Source organism: Trichechus manatus, unplaced genomic scaffold (genome assembly GCF_000243295.1).
Source record: "Trichechus manatus latirostris isolate Lorelei unplaced genomic scaffold, TriManLat1.0 scaffold00024, whole genome shotgun sequence".
NCBI classification, from domain to species: domain Eukaryota; kingdom Metazoa; phylum Chordata; class Mammalia; order Sirenia; family Trichechidae; genus Trichechus; species Trichechus manatus.
Genome location: NW_004443960.1, coordinates 14,763,876 through 14,787,247, shown reverse-complemented (window position 1 = coordinate 14,787,247; position 23,372 = coordinate 14,763,876). Strand labels below are relative to the sequence as shown.

Sequence of the window (23,372 nt, the reverse complement as noted above, 5' to 3'; positions counted from 1 at the left end):
AAGGTTGAGAAGGGAGAGTGTTAACATGTGGTGGGGTTGTTAACCATTGTCATAAAACAGTATGTATACTAAATGTTTAATGAGAAACTATCTGTTCTGTAAACCACCTAAAGTACAACAGAAAAAAAAAAAAAGTATCAACTGGGCTAGGCCATGATTCCCAGTATTGTGTGGTTGTCCTCCATTCTGTGATTGATGTAACTGTCCTGTGTGCTGTAAATCCTAATCTCTGCCTGCGGTTAAGGAGGCAAGATTAGGTCACGTTAAAGAGGATTAGGGTGAGATGCAATACCCTTACTCAGGTCACAGCCCTGATCTGATGTAAGGGGAGTTTCCCTGGGGTGTGGCCTGCATCACCTTTTATCTTACAAGAGACAAAAGGAGAGAGAAGCTAGCAGAGAGATAGGAAACTCATACCACCAAGAAAGAAGCGCCAGGAGCAGAGTGTGTCCTTTGGACCCAGGGTCCCTGCGCTGAGAAGCTCCTAGACCAGGTGAAGATTGATAACAAGGACCTCCTTCCATAGTCGAATAAGAGAGAAAGCCTTCCCCTAAAGCTGGCACCCAGAATTCGGACTTCTAGCCTCCTAGACTGTGAGAGAATAAATTTCTGTGTGTTAAAGCCATCCTCCAATTTCTGTTATAGCAGCAATAGCTAACTATGACATCTTCCCTCAGTGTTGTTATATGATATGATGGCTGGAGCTCCAGCAGCCATTTTGGACCATGAGGCCAACTTAAGAATAGAAGGCATGTGCAAGAATGGTTGAGCAGGAAAATAATGAAGAAGGATGGGATATTAAGAAACTCATGGAGCTGCCATACCAGCCCTGAACTGCCTAATTCTAAATTTCCGTTATAAGAGAGAAAAAAAAAATTAACCTCTGCCTTATTTAAGCTATTCTTACTCTATTATCTATCTGCAGGGTGCTTAGGAACTGAAGAATTTCATACATACAGAAATTTCAATAATAAAGGTGTCTATAACGATTTTTTTTTTCTTTTCTAACTTACAGCTAGAAAAACAAAGCACCATTAGAAAAAAAGTACATACAGTTATCACAAGCTAAAAATAGTCAACTGAGGTATTAAAAACTGACAAAAACAAATCCAAACCTCCTCAAAGAAATCCTCAACAGCTCCAAGCTAGGGCAATGGGAAGATGAAGCTAGTACTTAGCAACACACAGGCGGGCTCATCCTGGACACCAAGGCCCCACCTCTTACCTGGACGAAGAAGTAGATGAGGCCCAGGGGCAGGATGACAATGGCGGCAATGGGCGTGGCCAGCAGGATGACGACGCAGGCGCCAATGACATTGAACAGGGAGCCCATGAACATCTTGATAACCTGCGGGATCATTGAGTCCACCGTGTCCAACTCCTTGGAGAAGCGGTTCACCAGGTTCCCACTGGGCGTCCGCTCGAAGAAACTCATAGGTGCCCGGAGGACATTGTGCAGCAGATCCAGGTGCAGGCGGCGGGAGGCCAAGATGCCCCCGATGGACACTGTCATGGAGTAGCCAAACACAAAGATACCTACAAACACACCAGGTGTTAAACTCCAGAATGGGGCCGCGGGACACGCTGGGGGCAGACACGGCAAGGAGAGCAGCCATGTGGCTGTGTGGACGGAGCAGGTGTGGGCTCCCAGCTTCTAATAATAATACCAACAGTAGTAATAATAATAAAGGCAATTACTATTTATTGATTTATTGAGAACTTACTATTTGCTGAGCACTGTACTAGCCTAACTTACAAATAAGGAAACTGAAGTCAGATAGGCAAATTCCATTAATCCCCAATACACTCAATCAGAAGCAGAGCTCCACTGTCATGCTTTTAATCCATATGCCATCTCCCTCTAGACTAATGTTATCCAACAGAACTTTCTACAATGATGGAAATGTTCTACAGCTCTGCTTTCCAATACACTAGCCACTAGCCACATGTGGCTCTTAAGTACTTTGAAATGTAGCCAGTGCAACCCAAAGAACTGAAGTTTAAATTTAATTTAATTGTAATTCATTAAAATTCAAATAGCCCCGGGTGGCTAGTGGCTACCATACTGGAAGTGCAACTCTAGAAGAGACACTGTGTGAGCCCAGGTAAACATCATACCCTCTCTGTTCTCCACCTTCTCTCAATTATAATTTGGAGGCCTCAGTCCCTAGCCGTATGGAGGGAGGATTCTAGGGATTGAGAACCTTAACAAATCTATATCTGCTCTTTCTTTTTGTTCAAAGCTGTCCCCTGGACACCATGAGACATTTGTGGCTCTTCCAAACAACACGCAGTAGGGCAACCATTCTTTCCAGAGTGGTGATTTCACAGGAGGGGTGGAGAAGCCTGTATCTTGGTCTTTCTAATCAAGCAAGAAACCCAAGGGGCAGGGGCCAAAATGACAGGCTCTGCAGCCAACACTGCCAAATCCTTCCTCCATCACTTACCGGCTGTGGGACCTTCTACTGAGGTTCACTAGACCTCTCTGAACCTCAGTTTCCTCATCTGTAAAACAGGGACAATGACACTTAACTTATGGCACTGTGGAATGTAAACTGCCAACCTGGCAATGTATTTGGTGTACAGGAAGTGCTCAAAAAGATCAAGCATTTACATTTATTGTATACATGTACATATCTTAGACATCGAACGTGCATGTGTATGTATAGCTATACACAGACAGGTACTATGAGCACGTAAACACAGATAACAGAACGTGTAGTGTAGTGGTCAAGAGCATGGGCTCCTAAGTCCAACTGCCACATGCAATGGAAGCTCTGCCATGTTTGGGCAACTTACTTAACCACTCTGGCCCTCAGTTTCTGCATCTCTAAAACGGGGAAAATATTAATGCCTACCTCACGGGATTGTTATAAGGGTAAAATAAGTGAAACTCATGAAAGTGTTTAGAAGACAGCCAGGTACCAAGTAAGTGCCCAGTAAATGTTAGCTATTACTATCAATGTTGTTGTGTTTGGGGGACCATGTGGGACCACAAAGAAGGGTACAGACCAGGGTTTCTCAACCCTGTCACTACTGACATTTGCGTCTGGATAATTCTCTGTCGTGGGGGCTTCTCTGTTCACTGCAGGATGTTTAGCAGCATCTTGGGTTTCTAGATGTCAGTAGCACCCCCACCCAGTTGTGACAAACAAAAGTGTCTCCAGACATTGCCCAATGTTCCCTGGTGGGCCACATTACCCCTAGCTGAGAACCACCGGTATAAACAAATTCCCACCATCAGACAGTGAAGGAAGAGTTCACACACGGGACTTTGCAGAAGCCCCTTCACCTTGACACAGCAACAAGGGGTAAGGAGTCCTCCCAACTCGCCAATGTTCTGGGTAGCCTTTGTCCTCATTTTCCTCTTCTTTAAAATGGGCACATGGGGCTCCCCTCCCCTCTACCTCCTAGGACTATATGAAACAAACATTCAAGAAAACATTCATTCTATAACTATTGGAGCACCTACTATGTGCGTGGCCCTGTTTATCTGGGTTTGGCTTGGTGTGGAGGTGCACCAAACTCTGAGAACGTGGGAGACCAATTCTGTAATTAACAGCTCTTCAGATACAGAAGCATTTATAGGTGCCAGAATCAGTGGGTAGAGAAAGGCGGGAAGGGGGAGGCCCACCTTGGGAAATGCCCAGGGCTCCGTAGACGCTCAGCCGGACTTTGGTGTGCACCTGGGTCCCGTTGACAATGGGGTCATCAGTCCAGAGACTGAGCCAGTAGTTAGAAGCCAGGGAGGCAACGTGGTTACACAAGAAGAGGAAGACGCTCAGAAAGGAGATGAAGAGTCCAATGGCCTTCATGTAGTTCCAGTACACGGAGAGCTTGACCTGGAGGTCATGGGGAGGGAAGGCATTTTACCACACAAGGTCAGGAGCTTCATCAGCACCTGTGCAGCCCAGCCGCCACACCTTTGCTCATACTTATAGCACCCTCCTCCCTTTAGTCGGTCCACAAATGTTTGTTGGGCGCCTTCGAGGCACCATGCACTGGGGACACCGCAACACAGTCAAGTTCTCTGTCCTCCCGGAGCTTCTAGTCCAGCAGGGAGACAGGCTTTCATCAAATCATCGCCCAGATAAATGCATAATTACGAACACAGAAGGGCTGTTAACAGTACAGGGTTCCAGAGAGTGTACAGTTGGGCATCCTGACCTAACCCAGGGTAGGAAGGTGTCAGAGGTCTCCCTGAGGCAGTGGCATCAAGGAGTTAACCAGGTGAAGACAGGAAAAGGCCACTGCAGGTAAAAGCAGCAGCATCTGCAAAGGCCCTGAGGTAGGAGGGAAGACAGCACTTCCAGGGAACTGGAAGGAGCAAGGAGAGCATGGGGCATCAAGGAACAGAGGAGGTGGCAGAAGCAGGTAGCAGCCAGACCACAGTGCCTGGGGGCCCTGTTCAGGACTCTGATCTTTACCCCAGGACCAATGGGGCGCCATCAAGAGTTTTAAGCAAAGGGGAAGGAGTGACATGCTGCCTAGCAACCAAGACCAAATGTCACGTCCACCCTGCAACTGGTCCTGCCTGCCACCACCCCTTTTTCCCTGAACACCCAACGCCAATTCATACCATCTCAACCGGCTCCCACAAGGCAGTGGGTGTGGGGAGTCTTTCACTTTTGTCTTCCCTGTGGAGCCCAGAACAAGAGCTCAATAAATACGTTCTAGTTGCCTGATGTGTGAGTCCCCTAAACACAAGAGGTTGGGCACCCCAGTTCCGGCCAGCCCCACACCCACCTGCTTGCTTGCTTTCAACAAGCTCCTGGGATCTTTCTTTGTGTGTGTGCTTGCTTTTCGTGCTGAATTTCAGGAAGAAAAAAAAAAAGTCTGTCTGAGTCTACTGTCTGTCTGTCTGTTTGCCCTCAGGTCTGACATATAACTGACTGCTTCTTTTTGATTTTGATTTTTCAATTCTCATTCTTCAAATTGAAATAGTCTTGTGGAGGGGGCGGAAACAGAACTATGAACATGTTTATTTCACCATGAAAGCGGTGCCCCCTGCTGTCCAGGAATTATTCTGCAGGGCCTGGGGACTCCATGCTCATAACAGTAAGGAACCCGGAACGGGAGTTAGAAATGACCAGGTGTGTTGAGCCCAGCTCCACTCTTGGTCTGCCTTTGGCAAGGTATAGGCCCTCCTGGGCCTCAGTTTTCCTCATGTGTAAAATGGGGATAAAAGAAGGCTCCACCTCCTCTGGTTGTGGAGATAAATGAGGCTTAAACGGGCCTGCCATCTCTGGCTCTTCCTGCCCAAGTCCTTGATTTGGGGTCATTTCTCTGGCTCCCCGGAGGGTCAGGAGGAGCAGAGGGGGCCCGAGGCACTACAGCCACCTCTGCCTGGCCGCAGCCACAGGTGTGATGACAAGGAGACAGAAGAAGCAGTGACCAGGAGCCCCCAGAAAGCACTGCATACATCCAGGTAGATCTAGGGGACTAGTCCCCCAGCTCTGGTTAATCCAGTGTCATCTTTCAGGAATTTTTTTTTTTTTTTTTGGCTCTATTGTTTACTTGTTTATTTCTTAAAAATCCATCCCCCACCTCTTTTTAATTTTTTTTAATTTATTTTTTCCTACCTCCCCTTTTTTTTTTTTTAATATAACCACATTTATTTTTAAAAAACTTTGGATCATACCATAAATGGAAAATTATTCATACTTGCCCAAAATAGGAAATCTCAAGAAAATACAAGAAAACAAGGGCTTGAAACAAGATTGGCTGTTGTCAGGTGTTAAAGAGGATCTAGCATCCAACTGAGACCTTCTCACTGATGCAATCATAAGGACTAAAAGAGAAATGAAAGTATTTGTCTGACTATGTAATTTAATGTTCTTTAATGCTGTCTGTGTACAACCTAAAGCTATCTTAGGAACAACTGAACGTTTCTCAAATCACCTCATACTGTGGAAAGCCCTGATTTGAGGCACTCAGTCACCTACAGCCAACCAGAACCCTCAAGTTACTCAAAAAGCAGGCTGGCAGTATAGCAGAGACAAGTGCCAACTCTGGAGTCTGTGAGTTCGAAGCTCAGCTCTGCCACCAGCTATGACCTTGAATAAGTCACATAGCTGCTCTGTGCCTCAGTTTCCACACCTGCAAACAGTAAAATCTGTAGGTCTGTTGTGAGGAATAAAACCAAACCAAATTCACTCTGTGAAGTCGATTCCAACTCATAGCGACCCTACAGGACAGAGTAGAACTGCTCCATACAGTTTCCAAGGCTGTAAATCTTTACTGAAGCAGACTACCACATCTTTCTCCTGTGGAGCAGCTGGTGGGTTTGAACTGCCGACCTCTGGTTAGCAGCCCAGTGCTTTAACCACTGTGCCACCAGGGCTCCTTGTTGTGAGGAATACATGAGTTCATACACACAAAGCACTCACCACGGGACCAGCACAGAGCGAGTGCTCAGCAGCACCGGCCACCATCCTTACCAGGAGAGCCAGACCTCACCTGCCCTGTCTGAGCCTTGTCTGCCTCCATCAGCTTCCAGGTGGCCTCCTTCTGTGTCCCAGGTTTCTGCAGCTCCGCGGTGCTGTTGTGGTGTTTGTGCGTGTCCCCGCTGTAGGAGGAGGAATTGCTGAGCTGTCTGGGGAGAACAAGGCACATGGGTGTCAAACAAACCAAAGCCTGGGGTGCGGCCTGCAGACACCAGTGCTGGGGATTCTTGTGTGGTCTGAGCTGGGCAGCAGGGCCCGCTGAGAGAGGGGGTGTTCTGAGCAGCCCAGCATGCACATACGTATTGTGTGAATAATGCCCCGACAGAAGGCTAATTTCCAAAATGCAAAGATAACTCACATGCCCACTTTCTTACTCCATCAGTCTGACACCAGCCACCCGTGTTGGCACTTTCTCTCTCTGACCCAACCACCCAGAGTTGAGTCTCCACAGGTTAGGACTCTGTCCTTCCAGCTCCTGTCAAAGGGACACACACCAGCCTCTGCTGTATCTCACTGCCCCCGGTGGGTTTGGTAATTCGCTAGAATCACTCACAGAACTCACTGAAATTACACTTAGATTTACCCATTTATTATAACCAGAAAGGACAGGCGAAGAGCCACATCAGGCAAGGTCTGGAAGAGGTCCCAGCACGGGGCCTCCACTGTCCCTAGGTATGTGCTGCTCCCTCTCCCATGCATGGGTGTTTCTCACCGATCCAGGGGGCCCCAAAGAAAGGGGCCCAAGGTCCCACGTCCCCTAGTCATGCTTGACTTAGGCCTTAATGCATAGTTATGATCGAGCCAATCAATGAATATGCATGACTGCATTTGCTCCCCCCACTTCCTGAAGCAACATTATCTGCAGCAGGCACTGTGCTAAGCTCCCCTGTTCTTGATCTCCCCCAGTACTCGGAGCAACTCTGTCAGTTCCAAACCACTGGTCCACAATCCCTTCTCAAAACTCTCGGGGCCAGATGAATGTCTTAGCTGCAACTCCACCAATTTTAGAATGCTAATATGGTTACCATGCTGCGTATAACTCCCTGGGATCTGAGGAAACCCTCCAGGATCAAACATACAGGAAATCTCTGCAGTGAAATGTACAAACGGCCCCATTAAATGGGAAAAATAAAGACTGGTTAAGCATTTGACGACTAGTCAAAAGGTTGGTGGTTCAAGCCCATCCCAGAGGTGCCTCAGAGACAGGCCTGGTGAACTGCTTCTGAAAGGTCACAGCCTTGAAAACCCTATGGAGCAGCCCTACTCTGCACATATGGGGTTGCCATGAGTCGGAATCGACTTGACTCGATGGCAACTAATGACAATGACAACATACCTGGCTTCGGGTCAGTTCACGTTTTGCCACTGAAGAAGGTGGTGACATGCTTACATAAAACGCATAGAAAGTAAGTTTTCTACCAAAAGAATCTGCTATAAACCTTCAGTTCTCAGAGCCTTTTTGGTTCTGCCATTGCAGATAAAGGGCTCTGTAACCGTGCTCATTTTGCACATGCAGAAACCCACCCAAGGTCCCAGAGCTAGGTAGGGTCAGAGCTGGGATCTGAACCCATTCCTGTACACTGTCTCCTGGGGCAGGGGGGTGGGGGGGAGCACCTTGGCTGTTTGGCTCACCACTGAGTCTCTACAGCTGGGACAGTACCAGGGGATGAGCAAATATGGGTGGAGTCTTCTCGAATGTACACATGTAGGAGGACTGAAACCTCTTACCCAGACTCCCCATCTAGGACACACTCCTCACATGGCAGCAGCCTCTAGAATCTTCCCCAGTGACCCTGCCTCCAGTATTTGTGCCCTGGTATAATCCCCTCCCTGAGTGTTGGCAAGACATGTGACTTGCTTCGAACGATGAAATGCAGCAAAGGTGACAGAATGCGACTGCTGTCTTGGTGGCCAACTCTGCTGCCTTCTTGGCTGGCACCCTCTGATGAAGCAGGTCTCCATGCTGGAGGGGCCCAGGCAGCTAGGCACTGAGGGCTGCCTCCAGCTGACAACCAGTTAGAACTAAGGCCTTCAGTAATACAGTCCTCACAACCCTGTGAGCTTGGACATGGACCCTTCCCCAGCTGAGCCTTCAGATGAGACCCTAGTCCTGGCTGACACCTTAACGGCAGCCTGTGAGAGTCCCTGAGCCAGAGGACCCAACCCTGCCATCCCGGGCTCCTGACCCCCAGAACTGTGAGATAATAGCTGCCATGTCTGCAGCAATAGAGCAGTGATACACCCAGTGACCTTTATTTTTCTGCTTGCCCTCAGAGTCCCTCCAGCAAGTTCGCATCACCTCCTGCCCCTACGTCCCAGGACCACATGCGGGCACTGCCTTTCTCGGCTATCTGACTGCAATTCTCAGAGGGCAGCAGCTGTAACTGTTCTTTATTACGCTCGCCACCTGCCTGAGCCCTAGCAGCGCCCTGCACGGGTGTGACTCCAGGCAAGGCACTGTTCTAAGTGCTGTGCACACATTGTATGTAAGATGCCTAGCTCACCGCCTCCACAGGTGCACAACAGAGAAGAAAACATTTCCACCTGTCCCATGTGATAACCATCTGAGTCCAGGAGGGTACAGTGGGCGATGTCCTGATGGGGAGAGCTGCTCACGCTGACTTCCTTCTGGCCCCACTTCTGTGAAATCCTCCCATCCCAAATAAGGAGTTAACTCCAGGTGGCGCCAGCTCACCCCAAATAACAACTGGGTGTTATTTATTGAGCAGGAGTCCCTGGGTGGTGCAAATGGTTAATGCGCTCAGCTGCCAACGGAAAGGATGGAGGTTGAAGTCCACCCAGAGGTACCTCGGTAGAAAGTCCTGGCAACTGACTTCCAAAAAAAATCACTGAAAACCCTAAGGAACACGGTTCTACTCTGACACACATGGGGTAGCCGTGAATAGGAGTGGACTCGATGGCAAATTGTACTGGTATTTGTTGAGTACTGACTGGGCAGGCCATTGTTCAAAGTGCTTTATACACATTACATTGTGCAAACCTTACCACCACCCTGTGAGGTGGGTACTACTATAAACCCTATTTGGAAGATGAGGAAACCGAGGCACAGAGAGGTTAAGCAACAAAGGTCACAAGATGTAGCTCCTCCAAATGCCTAATGAGCAGACCAAAGGAACCTCCTTTAAATCACAGAACTGAGGAGTGCTGGCCCAGAGGCTGGACTGGGTTCAAATCCAAGCTGGGCTTCTCTCTAGCTGCATGACTTGTGGAGAGGTCTCAGTTTCCTCAGCTGAAAAATGGGATAACAACAGTAACTATCTCAGGATTCAACAGACTACTCAGCCCTGTGCCTGGCTCCTTATGGTGCATAAATAGCGCTCACTATTACTGCAACTGCTTTGAATCAAACGCTGCCTCTGAGTGCCTGAAAGTTCCAGGTCCCTCTTGAGTGACCCTGCCAAAGGCCCACACCATGTAGGGAACTCGGGTGTCACAAGTACTGACAGATGGTTAAACCAAGAGGCCTGTGTGAGCTGTGCCACCTGGCAGGAACAGTGCCAGGCTCACCCCTCTGGCTGCTGCACTCTGGAAAGCAAGGTCCCGGGAGACTTGGGAGGGGAGGCAGAATGCAGCATCTTCCAGGACCCTGGGGAGCGGAAAGCCTTTTTTGGAAGGTCATGCCAAGCAGCTGGGTCGCATCCCTCCTCTCTCCCCCTAGGCAGGGAGAGACACGGGCCTCGAGAAGCTCGGGACGGGGCCTCCCGCCGCCCTCACCTCTGCAGCTGCTTCCCCGTGGTGTCCGTCACCAGCATTCCGTTCTCCATCAGCTTCGCCTCCTTCCCTGGACCACTGCTGCCCATTAACCCTGGCAGGAGAGAGAGAAAGTGGGGATTGGGGCTTCAAGAACCAGATGCCAAAATCAAAGACACGGAAAACCTGTCACTTTGAGGGGGAGACAGTAGATAATCTGGTAGCCAGGAAGCTCAGAGAGCAAGACTTCCTTTGCTGAGACCACACACAGGCTCCCCAGGAGCCACAGGAGACATCTGGAGCTGGGTCTCTTGGCGCAGGGACGGTACATATGCAGCTGCTTGAGGACTCCAGCTGAGAGTGCTGGGCCTGGGCAGGCACTGAGTGTCAGCGCAATGGGTTACATGCAGCTCAGCGGCAGTATCTCTGCTGCCGTAGGTCTAGCAAACGGGGCCAGGATACAAGGACCCATGCAGTGGGAAAGGACACAGCTCTCTGGTCCCCAAGCATCCCAAGGAGGGGTGATCCTCCAAACAAACAGTAACTAGTCCGGCAAGGACATGGACCAACAGGCAGAGTCCCGGAGGCCCCTGCCACACCCGGAGTTCAGCTTTTGGTTGCCAGACCACAGGGAAGTCTAGAGGGCCTGGAGTAGAGCCATCTCCAGGAATAAGTATTTCAACATTCTGACAGCTGATACGGCCTCTGTGGGGCCCACCAGTCCCAGGAAGTCCCCACCCAGCGTCAATGATAACCATAACATCAGCCAGGATGACAGCACGGGGCGGTGCTGTACTTAAACGTGTCGTCTCATCTCATCTTCACAGCAGCTCGGCGGTGCGTTAGAATCAGCCCTCACTCTACACCAGTTTTTCACTCTGTGGTGCCAGGGAGGGAGCACAGAGAGGAGCCCAAAGGGCTGACTCCACAAGTCAGTGGGGGGTGGGGGCGCTAGCAGGGATGGTCAAGGGGATGCGGACACCCTGGGATATGTTCATGTGTCACAACTAAAAGCAGAATGCAAAAAGGCAGGCGTTCTCAGGTGATAGCCATGGGAGATAGACACGGACGGAAAGGGAACAGAGAGAAGGCTGGGCACCTGCCCTGGGGTCCTCAAAGCCAGTGATTCTCCATCTCGGCTGCAAACCACATCACCTGGGGTGCTTTACGGAGCCATGGGTGCCCAGGGTCCAGCCCACTGCCCAAAGGGCATGGCAGGGCAGGCTGGGAACGTGAGAGAGCAGCCACTCAAGTCAGGTCACGGGGACTCAGAGGAAGCATCCCTCCTTCCCAGCTGTGTGTCCTGGGTAAGCAATAAACCTCTCTACACTTTGGCTTCCATGTCTGCAGCTGGGATATGCCGGCAGCACCTGCCCTCACCAGCTCGGCAGAGGATACAACAAGACCTTGCACGGGGCTCGGCACAGCACGTGCTCAGTAAATGACAGAAACGGCCGTGGTGCTTCTTTGAATTTTTAAACATGTTCTACAGATAATTCTGGGGCACAGTCAGGATTAAGAATCACTGCTTTAAACATGCCCTATGATTTCAGTCTCTTTCTTTTTTCCCCCCAATTAAAACAAAACTAAAAGAAAACAGCCACATCATGCAGGAAGGAGGAGTGATAACAAGCAGGACTTCCACGCAGCTGCATGCAGCCAGAGCTCAGAGGGATGCACAATGCTGCACAAGATGGCCTTGACTGTCTTTCTCTGGGGCAGGGAAACACTCCCAGAGATGCCTGTTCTGTGGGCAGTCCCAGGCCCCCTTCCATAAGCCACAGCCTTCTCCTGTGCTACTCACCACCGAGTGCAGCCACCAGGTCTACACTAGTGCTTCCCCACCTCTCAGCCCCACTGATTAGCCCACAGGTTGATGGACCACCTGGGGCTGCTGGAAAGTTCTGCTCTGCCAGGGCAGGACTGAGGTTCTGAGCAGCGAAAAGTGAGTATCTGCTGCTTTTACTGACCCACCGCCGTCTCCTTGCCCTTGAAGGGATCAGCCCCCTTCCTCGTCCTGCTGTCCTGGCAGGCCTGTCACAAGGTGCGCGCTCTCTCCCAGCTGGGGTCCCTGCCCAAGGTCAGCCAGTCAGACCCCTGGTCAGGACTCTGGATGGTCAGTGGCCCAATAAGGGTGAAAGGTAGTTCGAGCTGACCCATCCTCAAGAAGTCTATGTGGAGTCCTGGGTTTCCTCCTGGGGTTCCTATTTCCTGAGTCCTGGTTGTTCAGTCCTGCCTTTATGATCATGAGCCCCTAGGAGCCTCCAATAAATGCCCTTTTTGGTTAAAGTAGGCAGAGTTAACTCTGTTGCTTGTAAAAAAAGCCAGCTCCTTATCCAGATGCCCAGCCATGCACTGCTGGTTATGGAACGTAGGTGGGATGGGTTTCCCAGCCACCAGTCTATGCCTTTATGTCACCATACGGAGACAGGGTAGCCTTTCCCACTGACATTCTGGAAGACGACATTTGTCCTCTGGGCCCCGGCAGCCCACCTGCAGGGACTCCAAAAGGCGTCATTGCCCTGTACTGCCCTGGCCTGCCTCGGGGGCAATGGGCATCCCCAGGGCAGGAGGGGCATCTGAACAGTCACACCACTGCCACTTATTACCCATCCACTGTGTGTCAGGCACTTCTCAAACATGACCCCCTTCCAGGCATGCACTGTCACGGTCATCCGACAGAGGAGAAACAGGAAAGACTAGCCAAGGTCATCTAGGTGACCAGAGGTCCGAGCTGGAGACTCGAACTGCAACCCCAAGTACCAAGCACAAAACCTGGCACGTAGTAGGTGCCCTGTAAGTGTTTGCTGAATGAATGAACAATGGGAGGGGGTGAAAATGCACAGACACCCGAGGGCCCCTTCCCAGGCATGCAGCAACAGTACAAGTCCACCTAGGCCTTATTCTACAAGCACAGTCGATTCTAACCACAGCACCACTGACCTTCCTCCACCTCGTCCACCACTCTGCTGCCTGGAAATTCACAAGATCCGAGAAAGTGTTAAGAACCAAGTCAAAACGCCCTCCCTAAGCCCCTGCTTAACTGTCCCGAGGGAATGAATGGGATGTCGCTCTTAAGGGTGAGGGGCACAGATGACTGACAGCCCTTCTCCATTTGGGCCTCAGTGTCCAGATCCCACATGTGCTGGGTAGATCCCTAACAAGCAGGCTGCCTGAGACCAGCCCTTGCCCCCAAAGTCACAACTGTAATTGTTTAACCATAAAAAGAACTAGGAAAATGCAGACCAACCATCTATCTTCATGCCTGTTTTCCTGGCAGCAGAGAGAAAGAAATCAAATATCACAGTGGGGCAGGATGGGCAAAGCAGATGGAGGCAGCACGGGCCTCGGCTCCAGACCGCCACACCTCAGCCTTCAGTCTTTGAGGGCAGACGCTGCTCCTGAGAGGGGCCAAGGACCCAAGAAAAGAGGAAGAGAAGGTGACTCAGCTATCATCTTGGACCCTCCCAGGTTGGGATGGGAACCCCTTCTCTGGGCTCTCACAGCCCTCCAGGTTCCCCTCCATCATTGCGTTTAGCACCATGATGTCCTTGATCGCTTAGTGGTACGTCTCTCCCATCCGACTATGAGCTCTTGAGGGCCCGGACTAGGTCTTATCCACCATCCGACTGTCAGCACCTAATGCGTCAGGTTACCATGTGCAGTTGTACAGGATGTGTACTGCACAACTCTCAAGGGCCCCATCCCACGTGGTGGTAGCAGCTGGCCCTGCAGCACACCGCAGGTGCTCTGTACACCTCTGATGGGCAGATGGGCTTATCTGACACAAAAGAAGCAGAGCTGACCTTCTAAATACCAGAGGGGGCCCCATCAGCCATAGCGGTACCATCTCACAGCCCGTACCCCACAAAGCTAGTTTCTAAACTGGTGCTAAGAGAAATGGGTAAAATCAGCCCGTATTTTCTCCTACCCTGGGATATTTATGCAGCTGTGTTAACGTCCAAAGCCTCTGACCTACAGATTGCATGGACAGGTCATGCCTTAAACACTCAAGGAATAATTCATCCCCTCACTTACTTAACATACTGACTGAGTGTCTGGGAGCCCTGGTGGTGAAAGACCTGGCAATCTGCTCCCATGAAGATTACAGACTAGAAAATCCTATGGGGGCAGTTCTACTCCATCACATGGGATCGCAATGAGTTGAAAGCTGACTCAACGGCACCCAACAAGAACAACATGGAGTGTCTACCATGCACCAGGCACTGTCCTCAGTCCTGGACACAGGGAGGTGGCCAAAAGGCCCACACGGAGCTTAAATACCAAGGAGAGAGACAGACCAGGAACAAATTGGTAGACACAAAATTTACTCTCAGTGATGAGTGCTATAAAGAAGACTAAAGCAGGGTAAAATGAAAATGATGGTGGGGGGCTATAAAATAGTAACAGTTCATTCTTTTCTTGAAAGCAAACACATGAAACTTCCAATTCAACAAATGTTCCTTGAGTGGTCTGGGTGCAGGGGATGGGGGTCATTCAGGCACTGTTGCTGCCCCACAGCACCTGAGAGGCTGCCCAGGCTGTGCACTCAGCCCAGTAGCCCTCAAAGCAGGCACCTCCGGAGGCTGTTTATTCCAGCACCACTGCCTTTACTCAAGAAGGTTCTGGAACTCCACTTGGGGAAGGGCCAGCAGGCAAGCATCCCTTGAGGGAAGGATCCAACTGACTGCTTTACAGTCAACGCCTCGATTTTGACCAAAAACGGAATTGACCGGCTGCATCATCCGACCTTATCCACCAGACTCAACCCTGAAAGTTCTTAATACTCAAAAGAGGAAGAAATACCACTACTGAGGACAGCCAAAAGAATGTGCTGTCTGTCCAATGAACTCTCCGGCAGCTGTGCTGTGTTTACAACAGATTATTGTAACATGGGGAGATGCCTAGGACCCAATGTTAAGAAAAGAAAGAACGGGGAGGACAGAAGAAGAGGTGACAGAAATTGTACAATATGATTTCAACTTATCAAGGAAAAATGCCTAGAAAAAAAAGGTCAGGTGGAAAAGATGCCAAAATGCTACCAGCAGTGCCCCCTCTGGGTGGTAGATGACAGAAGGACTTTCTTTTTCCAGATTCTTTATGCTTTTCTACAGTTTGCCAAGGTCTACAATGAGCATATATTAATTTTGTCATCAGAAAAAATATTCAGCAAAAAGCTGAAAAAGGAGTAATAGGTTGAGAGATGATTCAAACAAAGTTTCGAAAGATGCCATACTGTTGGACTGAAGGTCCTTCTCCAGGTCTGTCAAAGGAGGAACTCTGGGCAGTGTCATGTCGGGGGAAGCAGCGTTTCTCAACCTCGGCACTACTGACACGAGGGGCTGGATAGTTCTTTGTGGTGGGGGCCGTCCTGTACGCTGTAGGATGGTTAGCAGGGTCTCTGGGCTCCACTCACTAGATTCCAGTAGCGCCTCCTAGTCATGACAACCAGAAGTATCTCTAGACATTGCCAAATGTCCCCTGGGGAGGAACAATGAGGTGCAAAGTCACCTCTGGTTGAGAATCACTGCTCTGAGTTTTAAATTCTTAAAAAATAAACCAGAGTCACGAACTTTCTTTTTCCTCCTTCCAGATACGGCAGTTAATGGGCCAATTTGTAAATCTCTATGCCACCAAATAAGCTTCCTAGACATCAGTATTATAAATACTCCCAGGGGGGAGGGTCAGTATCTCCTCCCCACCCCACACCTCCAAGCCTAAGCCGAGTTTCTGTTCCATCTCCCCTTCCCCACCACGATGAGAAGGAATCCCCAACCAAATACTCCCCCTACTTCAGCCTTGGTGTTTCTAAAAAAGATCCAGTGGGGGAGGGGGGAGAAGGGCCAAGAACAAAAAAAGCTCCCCTTTAGGAGCAGCCAAATATGTGGCTCAAATAAATCCAAGATCACCGGCCCTCGGAGTCGGCTGAAGTTGAACAAGATTAGATCTTGACACCAAGACTTACAGACGGAGCCCCTCCAGAGAGGTGGGAGGGGGACACCCTGTTTAATTTAACACTCACAGGCTGAGGACTTCTCTGAGTCCCGCCCAGTGGAGGCCGGGAGGCTGCACTGGGGAAATGAACCCGCAGAGGTGCTAGGGTGATGGGTGGTACTTTCATCACCAAATAAACTGCTGACATGCACAAAAAATAATAAAGAAATTGGCAGCACCCCATGTTCTGTATAAACTGCTCTGAATACTCTGGCAGCTGGGAAAGGGAGGAAAAATAAACCATCTGAGGCCAGCAGTGTTTAAGGATGTTCCTGGCTCACCTGGGTGGAAAGGGAAGAGAGAGGTCTTATTCTGGGAAAGATCAGTTAAACTCACCCATGCTGACTTCAAAAGCACAGAGAGCTATTTTAGCCTAAATGGAGCCTGGATTTGGCGAAATACAGTGATTGTGAAGTGGCCTCGTCCCATCACGTGAGCTTGGCTTGACTGGAGCTAAGAGACAATTAGAGGTCCGAAATGCCGCAGCAAGAGGAAAACAGGCTAGACTTAAGGGACAACTTCGCAACCACAAAGGCATGACCATGTAGAAATCTATTCCAATCAGAGAATTTAAAGCTGAAGGATGTCAGATATCACACACTGGCAAAAGAAAATACTTCTAAAAGCACTAGGGTTGACACAGTAGTTAAGCCCTCGGCTGCTAACCGAAAGGCTGGTGGTTTGAACCTACCATCAGCTCTGTAGGAGAAGATGTGGCAGTCTGCTTCCATAAAGTTTGATGGAAACCCCATGGGGCAGCTCTACTCTGTCCTACAGAGTTGCTATGAGTCGGAAACGGCTGGACGGCAACGAGCAACAGGTAGCACTTAATGCTATCTGAAACCATCTTTACCTGTTGATCGGCTTATTGTTTTTCTTTCCCACTAGATTCTAAGCTCCACAAGATAAAGGTTTGCCTATATTGTGTTTACTGCTATATTCTCCCAAACTTAGAGCTGTACTTTGACACATAGTAGGAGCTCAATAAAGACCTGATGAGTGACTAAATAAATGAATGAAATGAGCAAACAGCTCTTTCCTGGTGATCCCCCAGGGCTGCTGTACTGTACAGCTCAAGGGGCCGTTCACACCCACTCTGATGTCAACACTGCCCAGGGATTGTGCAATGTGGTGGCCCTGAAGACCGAGCCACTGAGGACGGTTTATCTGAGAGCTGCTTGGGGACCAAGTACCAAACATACCCCAAGGGTAGCTCCTTCAGCTCCACTCTTCAGCAATAGCTGAAACGAAGGCAGGGTCTACCGGACCAAAGGTGTGGTCTTCTGGGGCCTAGAAAAGGCCTCTGATGACCTCTTCTCTCTCCATGTTAACTTGGGGTCAAAGCTTTCAGAAGGGAGGCATCTGAAGGTTCTTAGGGATGCAGTCTGACCAGTGGAACCCCGGGAGCCTGGAAAGGCTGCAAACCAATCCCCAAACCTTAAACCAGCTAGTAAGAGAGTACAGGCTTCTTGGAAATCTCACCCGGTTTGCTTCAAAGATGGTCAGGGTGACGCCTGGGCCCAGAATTCTCTGAGGACTCACAGGGTGCCTCCAAAACTATTCCAGCTCCCAGATTCTTGGCCCGGGAGTGCAGACCCAGCAGGATGGCTGGGAAGCGGGAAGTTCTAGCTTGACCCAGCAGACATGCAGGGGTAAAAGGAGGGCACACCCCCCTCTCCAGGGTAGTAATACTAACAGCTACCGTTTATCGAGCACTACGAAGTGCCAGGCCCCATGCCCAAGGTTCTATGTACTTCAGCACATTTCATCCGCACCGAATACCAGTGAGGAAACTGAGGCTCAGAGGCTTTGAGGGAATGGCCTGTAGTCATAGCTGGTAAGAGCAGCAGCTGGGACTTGAACTCAGGCCCCACTGACCCTGTGCCTGCACGCTCAACCCTTACATCTGTTCTGAGTTACTCCACATACGTCACTGGAGTCTCACGGCCTCTTCAGAGCCAAAACCAAAAAACCAAACCCACTGCCATCGAGTCGATTCCAACTCATAGCAACCCTTTAGGTCAAAGTAGAACTGCCCCACAGAGTTTCCAAGGAGCATCTGGTGGATTCGAACTGCCGACCTTTTTTGGTTAGCAACGTAGCTCTTAACCACTATGCCACCAGGGTTTCCTCTTCAGAGCCAGGAGGCATGTAATTATCATCGTCCTCGTTTTTGCCACGAGGAACCTGAAGCTCGGCAGGCCCACAGCCACATTATAGGAAAGGACTGGAACTTGCCCTGTGGTCTGATGACCTAAAGCCTAGTGCTCTGGTGACCCGGCCATAAAGTACTAGGGCTCCCTTCCCAGTTGGCTCGGGAAGAAGTAGGACGGTCCCCCCAGTATGTTCCTGGGGGTGCCTGGCCCAGCTTCCGCCCTGATGCAGGGGACTGTGTCAGGCAGACACAAGCCACCATCCCATAGCAGCTGGTAGGAACCTCAAGGAGGCAAGCAGGGCTCTTTAAGGTGTCACCCCTTGCCAGAGGACCCACAGGCTGCCCTTACCCTCGTCCTCTGCGTCCTGCTCCTGCTCCACACTGGCATAGGTGCGCAGGAACTCGGCGAAGGCCCCGTCCCGGGCCAGCAGCTCCTGGTAGGAGCCCATCTCGGAGATCTTGCCGTCACTCATGACGATGATGAAATCCACCTGTGGCAGGTAGCTGATGCTGTGTGTGACCAGGATCCGCGTCTGCGGGCAAAGTGGAAGCCAGCCATGTCGGCACACGTGTGAGAGAAAGTCTGAGTCAACACCGCAACAGATAAAGGAAGTAACTACCGAACACCTGGATGTCTGCAGACAGAACTCAAGCATGAAGGTGGAGCACGGGACTGAGATGGAAACACTTCGAATCCACAGGGGCATTCATTCAACGCATGTGTGCTGTGGGGTGTGCTATGCACAAGGTACGTGCTAGGAACCGGGGAAACAGCAGGGAACAGAACAAAGATCCCTGCTCTAGACTCCAGGCTGGCGGCAGATAACAAACAATGTAAGTAAAACAGGGTGCCCAGCCTTGAGGGTGCAGGAGCCCTGGTAGTGCAGTGGTTAAGTGCTTGGTTGCTAACCAAATGGTCAGCAGTTCGAACCCACCAGCCACTTCTCAGGAGAAAGACGTGGCAGTCTGCTTCCATAAAGATTTACAGCCTTGGAAACCCTATGGAGCAGTTCTACTCTGCCCTATAGGGTCACTGTAAGTCAGAATTGACTCAGTGGCAACGAGTTTGGTGTTTGGTTTTACCTTCCTCAAAAAAAAGCTAGTACAAAATGTATAAATGTACACGTGTATGTTTTATACAAGTATCTGAAAAGTTTGGGAGGGGACATTCATCAAACTATTATCAGAATTTACTCTAGAACAGTAGTCAGCAAACTTTTCCTTAAAGGGCCAGATAGTAAACATTTTCAGCTTTGTAGGCCATCTGGTCTCTGTGCAAACTATTCAGCTCTGCCATATGGCGCAGGAGCAGCCACAGACCATTCGTGAATGAATGGCTATGGCTGTGTCCCAGTAAAACTTTATTTATGGACAATGATATTTAAATAGAATTTTCATGTCACAAAATAATATTCTTCTTTAGATTTTTTTTTTTTTTTCTCCAATCATTTAAAAAGGTAAAATCTACTCTTACTAGCAGGCTGTACCAAAACAGGCAACGGGCCAGGTTTCACCCACGAGCTCGAGCTTGTTGAGAGAAATTAGAGGTAAAGGATGAAGGTGGGACAATTTTTTTTTCTTTATATATACCCCTGTGTTCTTTGATTTTGTTACCAATGGCATGTATTACTTTGATGATTAAAAAAAAAAGTTTTAATATTTAAAAATCATATTTACAGTTTTAGTGGCATGTATGGGAATGCCTGGAGCCCCTGGGTGAGGCAAACGGTTAACATGCTTGGCTGCTAACCGAAAGGTTGGAGGATTGAGTCCACCCAGAGGCACCTTGGAAGAAAGGCCTGGTGATCTACTTCCAAAAAAATCAGGCTTTGAAAACCCTATGGAGCACAGTTTTACTCTGACACACATGGGGTTGCCATGAGTCAGAACTGACTCAATGGCAACTGGTTTTATGAGAATGCTTACAATAGGTTAAGTGACATGACGCTTACTTATCTATGTATGACATGATAACCCCTATTAAAAAGTTTATACACGCAACAAAAACACAGAAAGAAGCAATACCTCTAAGCAGTGGGATTATGTATAAATGCTCTTTTGTCCCTGTTGTTGTTGTTAGGTGTCATCAAATCACTTCCAACTCACAGTGACCCTACAGGACAGAGTAGAACTGCCCCATATGGTTTCCAAGGAGCAGCTGGTGGATTCAAACTAACTTCTGGTTAGCAGCTGAGCCCTTAACCACTATGCCACCAGGGCCCCTGAATCTTCATTATCTGAAGCCCCACAAAGAACTGACTTGATTTGTGGGTACATGAGACAGTGTGCTTTCAGAGGCACAGGTAGGTTTTATAATCGGGAGGGGGAAAAGGCAGAATCAGTGTCCCCACACTGCTCCAAAAAAAATATAGGGGCCATTTCCTATCTCAGGAAGGCATGAGGACGTTTTTCTGCCCCACGCCTCTGTCCCTCGGCCACAGCCTCCTCGGCTCAGTCACAGGAGGTCCTAGGAAGGGATTTCCTCTGGAAAGCTGCCCCATTACTTAATTGGGACGAGAGGCCCCCCCTTGCCAAGTAGGCACAACAAGTCAGTACAGAGGGCTCACCCTATAAAGACAAGAGCAAGAAGGATGCCTTAGGAAGGCTTCCAGAGGAAGCATCAGAAATTTGTTTTTAAAGTTCAGTAAAAAAAGGTGGGATGATGGATTCCTAAAGGGAACAACATAGTCTGACTTAACCAAAGAGGGAGACAGAATATCCCCCAGCCCCTGCCTCAGCCCAGCCTCCTACCTCGGCCCTGCTGCCCCCCACCCCCGACCCGCTTCAGCTCGCCCTTCAGCCGGTACCTTGTTCTTCAGCATCCCCTTGGGGCCCACTACATTTTCAAATATGTGCTTTCCGACGTTGGCATCCACCGCCGAGAGGGGGTCGTCAAAGAGGTAGATGTCCGAGTTGCAGTACATGGCCCGGGCCAGGCTCACGCGTTGCTTCTGGCCCCCAGACAGGTTCACGCCCTGGGGAGAAAGGCAAAAGGCAAAAGGTGGATTTCCTGGGAAACCAGGAGACTCGAGAAATGCAGCCGAGCCACCCGACGGTGGCCTGCTCAGAGGCAGGAGGCAGTGGGCCTGGGCTGGTGCCCTGCAGGGCTGCTTCTGCCTCTTCCTATTTCAGCCTGGGGCTAAAGTCATGAGATTGCAACCCCATGAACAAGGGTTCAAATCCCTGTTCCACTGCAGCTAGGGACGGGACCATGGGCATGAATCGGTCTTAGCTACATGGAGCCTTCACTGCCTCACCTGTAAAATGGGTAGAAGAGAAAGAACCTGAGCTTCCTATTCTGTGAACTGCTGAGTAGAGCACCCGGCAGGGCACTCACTAAGGGGCGGCTGCTGGCACCTAATAGCGTTGGCTCAGGGGAGGCTCTGAATTCAGGCAGCAGTGGGCGAGGATGGTGAGATGATTGTTGTCGTTGTTGTTGCAGTTACTGTTACCAGCTGGCATTTTCTGCACGTCTACTCTAGCGAGGAGGCTGTACCCTATGGAGGCCGAAATCTGGCCCCCAGCCATCCCACTCACCAGGGGAAGGGCGTCATTTGTTAATTTGCACCAGGGCACTGTATGGGCCAACAGTGGCTCTGGCTCTCCTGTGACAGATAATGTGTCGTTTCTGAACTTGGCTGGGGAACTATAGTTAACCCACCCACTCCGTTAACTGCACATCCCCGCTCTTAAAAGATGCCTACCCTGCCCACACACAGTGCGCTCCTCAACGGATCACGGGGATGGAGAAGGACTAGGCAGTGTTTCCTTCTGCTGTACATGGGGTCACCATGAGTTAGGGGGCCGCCTCAACAACAGCTACCAACAACACAGACATCTGAAACACTGACTCCTTTCCTCCTCTATCATGCCCTTCGTCATGTGACTCTGAAGACACGTGACTACAACGGTAGAGTGCACTTCCTGGTCCCTTGCCTTCGGGCTTAGCCAAGTGATTTGCTCTGTAGCTGTGACAGTGTGCTTTAAGAGACAGCACATGTATTGTTTGCTCTCTTGGGTTTCTTCTGTCACCATGAGAAGGGCCCCCACTTGGGTAGCTGCTGCCCCCTCGGCCAGGGCCCCCCACAGAACCCATGTGGGGCAAACCTGAGCCAACTCTGCAGCCTGGAGCCCAGCTCAGCTGGCCTGTAGTGAGAAACAGAGCTGCCCAGCTGAGCCCAGCCTGGATCAGAAAGTCTGTGCAGAAACCCACAAACATGGGCCTAAGAGTGCCGCTGTAAGCCACCAGGACTTTGTGGTTGTTTGTCCCACATCAATAACCGACTGACTCAGGAACCACAGCCTAAGCTGTACTCACCTTCTCACCAATCTCTGTCCGGTCCCCAGAGGGCAGGATCTCCAGGTCTGGGAGCAAGGCACAGGCCTTGATCACGGCCTTGTAATACCGCTCCTGCAACGGGCGTCCGAAGAGGATATTTCCTCGGAGGGAATCATTCTGGATCCAGGCCTGCTGGGGGACGTAGGCCACTGAGCCCTACATGGCAGAGGGAGAGAGGGAGAGTGGACGATCATGATGTAATAAAAAAACCTACGTGATTAGGGTTATGGTAAATGCTAAGACATAAAAATAGATGAGACCTTTAAAAAGGGAGATCTCTTATGTAGAGACAGCAGGGAAAGGTTCCTTGAGAAACTTTCCTTGAGGAAACTGAAGCAAGGACCCCTGTATCAAAAGAGCCAATTTCAAAGATTATTTTGTTTCTTTTTCCACCTAATGTACCAAAAACCAAACCCGCTGACTCCAACTCCCAGCTGCCCTATAGGAAAGAGTAGAACTGCCCCATAGGGTTTCCAAGGCTGTAATCTTCACGGAAATAGACTGCCCCATCTCTCTCCCATGGAGCAGCCAAGCACTTAACGACTACGCCACCGGGGCTTGGCCACGTAATGTCAGGTGTTGAGAATGGCATGAGAGTAAGGGCTAGGATAAGGGTATTTGTTTCATGTGTTCTTTAGCAATAAAAAACACTGAAATTAATTTTTTAAAAAAGAAATTTAACTAGGGTGATCAGGGAAGGTGATTTTTTGACAAAAACTTGGAGGAG

At 49.9% G+C, this 23,372-nt stretch overlaps 1 protein-coding gene across 1 annotated transcript in view; it reads right to left on the bottom strand.

The window, feature by feature from the left end:
- Positions 1-23,372, bottom strand: part of ABCC1 (ATP binding cassette subfamily C member 1 (ABCC1 blood group)) — a 167,879-nt gene that overhangs the window by 19,099 nt on the left and 125,408 nt on the right. Inside the window, exons 17-23 of the mRNA XM_004373287.3 lie at positions 22,625-22,801; positions 21,114-21,281; positions 18,656-18,839; positions 10,182-10,272; positions 6,460-6,595; positions 3,635-3,842; positions 1,226-1,536 (exon numbers count right to left, since the gene is read on the bottom strand). Coding sequence (XP_004373344.1) covers positions 1,226-1,536; positions 3,635-3,842; positions 6,460-6,595; positions 10,182-10,272; positions 18,656-18,839; positions 21,114-21,281; positions 22,625-22,801 — 1,275 coding nt within the window. The remainder of the gene's footprint in view (positions 1-1,225; positions 1,537-3,634; positions 3,843-6,459; positions 6,596-10,181; positions 10,273-18,655; positions 18,840-21,113; positions 21,282-22,624; positions 22,802-23,372) is intronic.